Consider the following 11100-nt stretch of genomic DNA (forward strand, 5'->3'; position numbering starts at 1 on the left):
GTGTCTGAGCTCTTATCTGTACCAGTGTACATGCTCCAGCCTAGCCAGAACTGAAAGGCAGGACTGGGGTCATGGTAGTGGGGTGTGTGTGTGAGGAAGCTTCAAAGAACCAGAGGAATATTGCGTGTTTCATCGGTGCTATACTGTGCCCTGGTTGACTCATCCCATCCTTGTGACCCTTCTGTGAGGAGATATCCTGTTATCTACTGGGTTTGGGATCTCTGCTCCACCTCCCCCCCACCTTCTCAATTGACCTAAATTCTTGTATGACTCTCAATGCCTCCCTAAATAACCAACACCTACTGCCCCTTATTAACTTGAAATTTAAACTTCCTGTGAGGTTTTTCTATTATGATTTCTGTTCTATACCCTTGCAGGTTGATTTCAAAGTGAAGAATTTATTTCTTTAAGCTGGTAATTCAGCATGCTGATTCACCCATTGAGTTTGATTTGCAGACTTGATATGCATTTGTCTGCCCCGCCTCCAAAGAAATGTGCTGCAAGGCAAGGTCAAATGCAGAATTCTGTTTAGTTACCTCTAGAACTCTACAAGGCTGCTATCAGGTACTTACTTAATCTCTCTGGGTATGTTTGTTCAGTCAGCCCAGAGTCGGCCTAACTGGCCCATGGGACTCTGGTCGCTCTGTCTCTTTCTTAAGAATGTGACCAGAAGCTATGTTTGCCGACTTGCTGAAATCAGGGTGCCCAGTGTCTGTGACTCTCCTGGTCCAGCATAGCTGCAACTTTGTGCGTAAAGGAAGCCCATTTTGTTGGGGCTCTCTCAGCTCTTGCAGCAATCCATGCATCCATTGTATCAAGCATAGTTGTACATAGGTTGCCATCATCATTTTCTAGACATTTACTTTTGACTCCAGCCCTTGGCATCAGCTGGTCTTTCCCCCCCCTCCCTCCCTTCCTCCCCCACCCCACCCTCGTGACTCCTCTAAGTTCAAACACTACCGTTATGAAAGCTACACTGCTTTTAATTTTTTTTCTTTTTCTTTTTCCTTTATGAAAATGGATGGCACATTTGTCAAACATTTTGTGACAACTTTCTACTTCATGATTTGGTAAAGATTAGAAACAGATAAATACACATACAGCTTTATTTAATATCATAAGAAGTCATTTTCTAGACCAAAAGACTTGCATGTTTATAAACTGCCATCTTCCTTAATAGGAAGAAGCACATGTCCATTGTATGCTGTATTACATGCCCATTGTCATACAGTATGCTGTATTACATGCCCATTGTCATACAGTATACTGTAGTACAGAGAACATAGGCATTCTAGGTCTATGACAGAAAGCTCAGTTGACTGATAAAACTCATATGCTGCCAGAATTTTTTTTAACTTTTGTTAGTTGTGTAATCTTAATTTTACTCTTAGTTTCATATCTGTTGAAAGTCACACAATTTGAACAATATTATCTCTGGTGTGTGTGTATGTACACATGTTTATGTATATATATATAAATTTTTTTAAAGTAAAACAACAACAGCAAAAAATTCTGATTTGTGATTTGTTTTTCAAATTGGCTGGAATTCTGAAGTATGAAGCACAATTGGAGGGCTTTGACTCTGGTGTTTGCTTTTCTCTGCCATAAATATGGTTACAGTTTTCTCCGGGCACTTCATTTGTGAAAACAGCTCTGTGATCAACTATTTCTGTCCATGGGGTTCCAAAATTGTAGACACTGATGTCAATGCAGATGAGGTGAGCCTAATTTGGTCAACAGAGAGACATGCTGACTCTCTATATGGATCACTGAAAGCTATCGCCAAGATTGACAGGTGTCCTGTGGGTGGCAGAAAAAATTTGCTCTTGGATTGATTCCCTAAAAAAATGTTGATCAAAGCCATGCCTTTTCTTCCTATTGATTACACTCATAAAATAGTGGGATTTGCTAGTAATTTGATTTTTTTCGGATATTTATCTTATAAGCCTCAGCAAGGTAGACACTTTATATGACCCTGTTGTCATGTCACAGTCCGTTTCCAAAAGTTTATGTGTATTCTATGTGTTTTTTAGTTAACTGATCTATTGCTACCCTACCTTGTTTCACCAGATATGTGACAGCTGAATAAAATAGTTAATAATTCCTTAGCATAAAAGAGGCCACTTTAATAGAACAATAAATTATATAATTTAACTCTGAAAATATTCATTTTAGGAGGCTTTTAAAAAATAAACATAAAGGAGAATCCCAACTACTTTAATCATAACTTTTGTTTTTATTTCATCTTATCGAAAATGCTTTATCTGGAGTTAAATTTTTAAATTTTTTTTTTTTCTGTAAAATTTCTAAAGGAAATCTACAGAATACTGAAAAGTAGTGTATCTTTCAGTAGGGGAAGATCTTTTTGCCACTGGCTAAAGTAGAAGATTTGATCTTTAAAAATCATGAAAAATGAAATAAGGTTCTGAGTATAACTACTACTTCAAGAAATATTGTGAACTTTTAAAACTATCTAAAGAGAAATGCTGTGTTGATCAAGGTTTTCATGAGCTTTGTGTGGGTGTGTTGGGCTGCTGGGGGCCAGGCCGGCAGTTTGGAAGCACCAGCTGCTCCCCAGGAGAGAGATGAAGCTTTCTTCTCCCATCAGGAGTGACGGTCTCGGAATCCCAGCAGGGCAGTTCTGCCCTGTCCGATAGGCTCGTTATGCATTGGCATTGATTCGATGGCAAGGAGTGAGAAGAGTGTCGTGTAAAGGTGTGATTCACAAAGAAGATGTGTGACTGGGGCTTAAAATCAATAGCTATTTCTATTCAGATAGGACGTTTTCTGAGCCGGGAGGATTATGTCTTGAGTATCTTTGCATTCCAATATCAGACACATAGTAAAAAAAAAAAATTAAATAGTAAATTAAAAAAAAAAAAGTAAAGCCAATTTACAGAGCCAACATATGGGCTGATGTGAAAATGAAAATCAAGTTCCTCCTCCCAGCATGGCCAAGAAGGCTTCTGCAGGACAGTTGGTAAGCAAGCATCCATGCAGGCTCTCTTCTGGACTGTGTGACCGTGGTAAACTACAAGTCAGGTGAAGCAAGCGTGCTTAGGATGTGGCATTATCGTTATGCTTAGGTCTTACATTGTTCACTCTGGTTCAGCCAAATTGTGAGGAGAGCCTACCTGAGCTAGGTACCCTGCTGTGCCTCTCAATTCACTCCAGTGCGTGAGAGGCACGTCCGTCCGTGGTAGCCTCTCCAGAGTCGCTCGGCTCCTGGCAGTAAAGCCCAGGCATAAATCCAGGCTCTTGCCCCCCAACGGTCTCATTGGCATGCAAGTCACCTCTCACACAATGCAACAGTTCAGTCACATCAAGAAGAGTTGTACAGCCATCACACCAATCAGTTTTAGAACTTTCTTCATTCTTGTACTCATCTTTATTAGCTCCCCATTTCCCTCCTTAATACCCCCTTGCCATAACCCTAAGGAACCAGTAATCCAGTCACTGTTTCTACAGATTTATCTATCTGGAATGTCATGTACAGCAAAATAATAATTAAAAAAACTAACAAGAATAGCAAAGTAAACAGATAAAAACCTCAACTGAAAAGAAAGAAAATATTAAAAATGGGCACAAATATAAAATAGATCATAAAGGTGATTGAATGACAGGGTGCCATATTTTAACCTAGCTACATTCCCAACAACCCACTTTCCAAGATATTCTGCACCTTAGCAAGGTGGTTTACATCCCTGGTCCATGGTCAGAGGGCATTCACCAGGGGGTTAATCCATGCGTATTCCCCCTTCACTTTGTTTTGTTTTTGTTTTTTAACTGAAACAGCTTTATGACAAATCAAAAAGGAAAATCAAATGATAAGGTATTACCTTTTGACCTAACTAGGCCTAGCACAATCAACTTCACAGTGCTCTCTGCTCCGGCTCTGGTCCAGGAGCCCCGGTGCTGTAGTAGGTTACAAGTCAACTACTAGCCACAAGGTCAACAGTTTGAAGCCCTCAGTGGCCCTGCAGGAGAACGATTGATACTCTGGTCTCAGGAAGATTAGCAGCTCAGAAGCCCTGTACAGGGTCACCATGAAACAGAATCTACTTGACTGTCGTGGGTGTGTTCCTTGTCTTCAAGCCTGATGGACTTTGGAGATGGTGGAAAGTCTCAGCACAAATTCTTTTAAGTGAGTGAACTCTTTTTTCCCCCCTACTGTCTGTCTGTTTTTGTATTTGTCTCAGCTCTGATTCAACCTAAGATTTAAAGAAAATGCCAATTCTAAAGTTCACCCTGAGCCAAGAGAATCATTATTTAAAATATCTAAGTCCTGTTCCAAAAACAAGGAGTCCTGGTGGTGGGTTGGGTGAGGTGTTGGGCTGGTAACAGAAAGGTCAGCAGTTCAAACCCACAGCCACTCGCTTCATGGAGGAAAGGTGAGGTGCCTGGCCCCATAAACACTGACCATCTCAGAAACTCTCTGTAGCGTCAGAATCCACAGTGGCGTGGGTTTTTTGTTTTGTTTTGGAAGTGGGAAGGGTACCAAATCTAGCAATGTGTCTCTCAAATTGTGACTCTCTTTTGAGCAGCTGATGGGAAAGGAAGTGCGGACCATGAAAAACAGTGCCGCTTTCCTGGGCTAATTTGGCAACCACAAGGCTGACCAGAGGAATTGATAATGATTACAAACTGCCATCAGCCACTGGCAGAGGCTGCCTGGCCTATTACAGATGACCGCCACCTTTTCTCTTGACAACTAGGCCAATACACATGGCTTGGCTTTGCCCCGTTCCTGGGCATCCTGTAAGGTTGGTGGCTGGGACCTTACTGGATTACGGAGAACAAATGGGGACCCGCCACTCTCCCGGCTGCACCCAGTCTTGTAACAAAATAAAGATGTTCTCTGGGCAGAGATTGGCATCGCAGTGGCATACACCACCTAGTGTGGCAGCAAAGGAGCCGCACGTCACACACCACAGGTTGTAGAGCAGCAGTTCGTGGCCATCTTTCATGAATGGTCGCGGTTTAGGAAACATTGTATTAAGATCGCCGTATATAATATTTTGACAGGTCTACAATTAACATACACACGCACACTCCTGGTTCCAAGGATTGCCTACTGAAAATACTATTAGTGTTTAAAGCATTTGGCTCATTTGAAGATATTTTAGAACCCTCTTTGGTATGCCCTTGCTATAGAGGTGATTTTATCTGGCCAGCAGCTGCCATCCACTGAGATGAGATGCTCGTCATCTCTGTCCACCATTGCCATCCAACGCAGGTCACCTGACTGCTCCCCCTGGATTCTGAGCTGGCTCTGAACTACTATCCGGTGCCTACTCCGCTACCCATGCTTAAAGTCCCCTCACTGTCCTCACCCACTGCCCGAGTCTGTTCCCACTCAGAATGACCCCATAAAATAGAGTCCAGCTGCTGCTTATGGGCGCTGAGACTACGAAGTTTCATGGAAGCAGACAGCTTCTGTTTCTCAAAGACTGGCTGGCAGGTTTGAACTGCTGACCTTGTGGTGAGTAGCCCAAGACTTCAGGAGGAGTCAGTATATGGTAGATACACTTAATTCTGAAGAGCGCTCACCCAGCATAGGTTGCAGGGTAGCAACGATTAAACATACAACTTTCCTCTAGTACCTAAATGCTTCCTCCCACCACTACCATGATCCCAATTCTACCTTACATTTCCGGCTGGACCAGAGGGTGTACACTGGTACAGATAAGAACTGGAAACACAGGGAATCCAGGACAGATGAACCCCTCAGGACCAGTGGAGAGAGTGGCGATATCTGGAGGGTGGAAGGAAGGTGAGGGAGAAGTGGGAACAGATGACAAGGTCTACATATAACCTCCTCCCTGGGGGACGGACAGCGGAGAAGTGGGTGAGGGAGACGTCGGATAGTGTGAGATATGATGTAATAATAATGATTTATAAATGATCAAGGGTTCAGGGGGCAGGGGGAGCAGAGGGGAGGGGAAAAATGAGCTGATACCAAGGGCTCAGGTAGAAAGCAGGTGTTTTGAGAATGATGATGGCAACATATGTACGAATGTGCTGGACACAAATGATGTATGTACAAATTGTGAAAAGAGTTGTATGAGTCCCTAATAAAATGATTTTTTTTAATTCAAAATTGTGAAAAAATAAAAACAAAAACCTTCAAGTGCAAAAAAAAAAAAAGAGAGAATGAGACACATACCCCCAAATTATTGTATGCATGGATTGAAATGGGCTCAAAGATCAGATGCTTTCAATTACATTATTTGAAAATGCACAGTCTTTGGGTCAGTAAATTCAAAGTGAATTAATGACTATGTTATAATGTTGAAGTAGTTCAGGTATCATTTACAGCAAGGGCAAGAATAAAGTTGGGCACACTCTATTTGAAGCTGAAAAAATAGAGTAAACTATATTAAGATGTTTAACTGTCTCAACCTAATGCTTGTGAAGCTATCTGCTAGTATTAGGATTGTTTGGGGCTTGTCTTTAGTCTATTTTTTTTTTTTGGTGAGACTGTTAGGTCAGCCCTCACTGAGTTTTCTTTTGTTTTGCTTCTTCCAACTTTATTAGTTCTTTGACCCCCACCCCTTGTGTTGTGGTCTGAAGCCAGTGCTCAGCAGAAAGGCTGGCTGGGCCATGTGTTCTCCAAGAAGTCAGGTGGTTGCCGTGCATGCAAAGGCAGATGCTGGAGGACCAAAGCCAGGGTCTCCTCGCTCTCGCCTCTGGACAGCATGAGATTTATTTACTAAATACAGAAGTCACCCTTGTTTCTTGCTCACTAGTGGAGGGAGGTGGGATTATGTAACGGACTTTAGATTGATCCAGTGGGAATTACATTGATCTGGTGTCTGGCCTCCGTTCTTATCAAGTGGGTCACCTCTAAGGTATTTTTTTTTTAGGGTTGTAACAGTAATCCTTAATTTATGAATTGCATGGAGATAAAATAGCTAGTCAGGTTTCTTTTTATTTTTGCATTTCTGTAATTAAAAGAACTATGAGTTTTGCCTATCAACTGGAAAGCTTAAAATTAATAGCTGTAATGTTTATTCTTATTCCATCTCATGACTTCCTAAGGGCTATTTCTGGTATCATTTCTTGATTTTGACATAGCTTTATCACCAGTATTAATTCCATAAAGAAGTTTTGTTCTGTTTCAACTTTGAAGATTGTAAAATAAAACAAATTACCTTCCAGGTATACATATCTTAAGCATCCTCTTTTGGAGAAAAAGAATGTAATGATGCTTAAAGCAGGGAATAGTTAAGATTATACTATATGAAAATATAATTCCATGGTTGTGTAGAAATATTTTCCAACTACCGAGCTTTTTCTCTTCACTCTTAAGAAATTCATTAATCTAAAATGATAAAGCCATCGCTATTTGCTAAGCAACACAAAGCTTTTAAAAAGTCTGTTTTCTTCCTCAAGCAAGACTTTAGTCCCTGATATGTAATTTTTCACATTTAATCATAACATTTTAAGCATAACTGTCTCTTGTTTGAAGTGGCCCTCCTACTGAATAAGTGAAGAGTCTCTTAAGAAAAACAATACAGCCTGTGTCTTTAAAAATACTTGTCTTCTGTAAGAACCAATTTTATTATGCAGACAGCTTTTATTTACTCCTTGTTGTGAAAGGATTAGCTTGCCAAGTTATTGAATGAAGGTCAAGTTCATGTTAAGAAAACATTAGTTGAATATGTGAATGTTTTCAGAGCCTTTGAAGGTTTAAATTACTTTTATAAGCAAAACCAATAGTAATGTTCTAATTTTGTAATTTAAAAATAAAAAGTATCGTGTGTATAGGGAAGACGACGGATAGGCTGCGGTTATTCAATGGATGGATGCAATATTGAAATACTTTCAGCACCCAAACACAAGCATATATATAACATAAGAATGCTCTGAAATTGCTCCTTTTCTACAATAGAGAAAACTGCTTTCCAAACTTAGGCAAGGCTTCTTCTTTATTTTTATGCTTTCTTATAATGTTACCATTTTTGGCACTGTTACCAAACATTTATTTAGTTCTACTTTGTCTATGCTCATTCAGTGATCTGTCAAATGGGGCCAATTAAACCTATCTGAGGCCATGTGCAAGTCAAATGAGCGTTTGGGAGAGCCTAGGACATCTTCCGGCACCCATCAGGAGCTCAGCACGTGTTAATTAATATATAATTACTTTCACCACATAACGGGAAATATACATGCCCTTGCATAACCTGCTATTCAGTGGGAAATATCAAAGACTGCAAAGTATTGGCACGTTAAACGTCTTCCCTGATTTTAAAACATGCTTGTCTGTAAGATATGTATTGACTAACTCTGGGAACAGTTTCACATCTTGTATCACTTACCATGTAGGTAGAATCCATTGTTGGAAGTGATTCACCCTGATTCCAACGAATGTCGGGTATCTTAGTAGGGTGCTCAAAACCCATCATGGTATGGCTGTCGCTCCTTGACCCTTTACAGTTCAACTTGTTCACGCCGCGGCTGACAGTTGCTGATGAGCACAGTCCTGCCCATGTTTTGACCTACCCGAGTTCACTACACAAGCTGTTCCCGGGATGGCTAATTTAGAAGCACCACGGGGAAAGCGTCTAGTTATTTCCATTCACTGGTGAGGTGCGGTGGAAATGTGTTCTGTAACTAGCACTGTGACAGGAGTTGGATGTATTATTCTTATTTAAAAGGAAAATATCATATGTAGGCTTTTAAACTGGTCATCTTTAAGTAGGAATACATACATTAAATCCATGCAGCATTCTTGTTTAAGGTGACCAGATTTTTTAACATTGGTAAAGCGGGACAAAAGTGGGACACCATTGATAAAACTCATATTCTGGTGAAATAGCCACATGGCAGCCGAAAACCATATACCCTAGCTTGTCCTGCATTCTTTCCAAAAATTGGGACTTTTTAAAACGCCGTGGGACGTAGGAAAAATTGTGAAAAATTGGGACTGTCCCGCCAAAAGCGGCACATCTGGTCACCTTACTCTTGTATAAAGTACATACATTTATTTGAGAAAATGGTTCTAATATAAAGCCTAATTTTTGTTGCAATTCATAACTTATAGCATATTTTTCCAACATGAGTTATTTGACATTGTTCTACTTAGAATACTTAGTGGGAAAATATAATATTTATTTTTATTCTGTCTTTAAAGTCATGGACCAATGAATTGTTTTTATTTGGGTATTCAGGTATATATTTTTAATGTCCATTATTTCAAAAGCATTTCATTTCATTCAGATTTATTTCATTAAGTTGTGCTCCTGTAGCTAAGTATAGCATTAAAGCTAAGTATTTGTGAGCCATATTAAATTAGCACTTTATAATGTGACAATTTTGCATCTAAGTAACTTATTTATACATAATACTTAAAGTTAAATTTTACTTTTGCAAAGTATTTGCTAAGACTACTACAAACCATACTATTTAATAGCTAAACTAGTGCCTCATACATTACTCTAGTATAACTATCTTAGAATAACTTTAGTAGGTCAGAATTACTCATCTAGATTGTGTTCATTGCCCAATATTGTTAATACTATTTTATTTGACAGAGTGGTGTTAATTACTTTCTCAATTCTTACTTTTTTAAGAGATCAAGTAAAATGTATCATTCTAGTTAGTGACTGTTTTGGAAGATAAGACTTCTAAATTGGAGGGGATAAAATATGTTAGACACCTTTCTAAAGAAGACAGACAACAGGATAACAAAATGTGTTTTTGGTGTGTGTTTTTTATAACATAATGTTTTAACAGGATATTTATCCACGTTGTTATTGGACACTAACTGGTCCTGAGTTATCTCCCATGGCAAAGTATTATCCAATGATAACCTGTGTTTTCCTAGAAATGATTAGGCTGATAGAAATATGTATTACTGCGCATGTGGGCTCCCAGCTCTGAGGTTTTCCCTAGTATGGGAGACGGCACAGATGTGAGCGAAGTGCCTCTCAGTACCATCTACTACCTTGTTTGCGTCAGAGGAACAAGATTCTCGGAAACGGTGCTGCTTACTGCCTTAGGTGGGTGGGAAACGGCCTTAGTGTGATGCAGGATTATAAGCTGTACATTTCAGTTCTCTGAGATTTAAGATCACACTTTCCTTTGTAGTGGATTTTAAATTTCATTTTGTTTTATGAATAGATAGTAATTACAGAGGCTACACAATTGGAAGAGGGAAAAGGATACACATTGAAACATGGCCCTCTGACTTGTCCTCGAGTGTCTCTGGACACGCAATATTAATAGAATATTATTTTTGTCTGAAATTTTGGTTCCTCTTTTACTTAGGAATACCTGCAATTATATAAAGTTTTATATGTTTTAAATGGTATTCTACTCTTGGATAATAACTGTTACTAAGGAGAGAACTTGATTGAGCAATTGAGCAATTGTTTTACATGATTATATATATTATATATTTCCTGTGAGGACGATGGAATAGTGGATTTCCTATGTAATAACAGCTTTTTTTTTTAGTGATTCTTTCCCCTTGAGATTTATTCCACAGAAACTTAGCAGAAAGGTGGTGTTGAGCGGTTGTAAACTCCATGCCAGATTTTTGTGAAGGAAAAGAGAGATTGTTAATCTGATAGGGGAAAACTCAATTTGTATTGCTTTTATGTATATTTATTTTGTTTATAGAGTAGAGTATCTTGCGTTTATTTCTTCCCCCACTGTGAGCAGTGTGTTTGTTTATGTCCTACCATTTCACCAGGTGTGTCTTTATTTTTCAGCTGTAATATAGAAAAATCAGACCTTTGCTTATCATATCTCCTAAACTAATTTTTCTTGGTTTGAGGTTTGCTCTTAACTTATATTTCACTATATACAACTTAATTTTTAAGTAACCAAATTTACCAAACTTCTATGACTTTTGAATTTCATAGGAAAGTTAGAAAGGATTTCTCGGTTGAAGATTGTTTTTTAAGTGCAACCCTGTATTTGTATGTGTGTATGTATATATGTATAATTATGCTTTAATTTTTCACATTTAAATATTCTTTTCACACATGTAATTTATTTCAGAGCTGGAATGCAAAAATATCTATTATGCTTTTTCAGATAGCAACCACTGAATCTAACATTGTGTAATAAATTACAAAATAGTTTCCCCAG

At 39.0% G+C, this 11100-nt stretch overlaps 1 protein-coding gene across 1 annotated transcript in view; it reads left to right on the forward strand.

The window, feature by feature from the left end:
- Window positions 1-2950: 2950 nt before the first annotated feature.
- The window catches only part of PDE7A (phosphodiesterase 7A), a 40704-nt gene continuing 32554 nt past the window's right edge, over window positions 2951-11100 (forward strand). The window contains exon 1 of the mRNA XM_045290991.1: window positions 2951-2980. Within this exon, the coding sequence (XP_045146926.1) occupies window positions 2951-2980 (30 nt within the window). The remainder of the gene's footprint in view (window positions 2981-11100) is intronic.

This window comes from Echinops telfairi, unplaced genomic scaffold (assembly GCF_000313985.2).
Source record: "Echinops telfairi isolate 266 unplaced genomic scaffold, ASM31398v2 ScPeMD7_1;HRSCAF=3_0, whole genome shotgun sequence".
Lineage (NCBI taxonomy): Eukaryota > Metazoa > Chordata > Mammalia > Afrosoricida > Tenrecidae > Echinops > Echinops telfairi.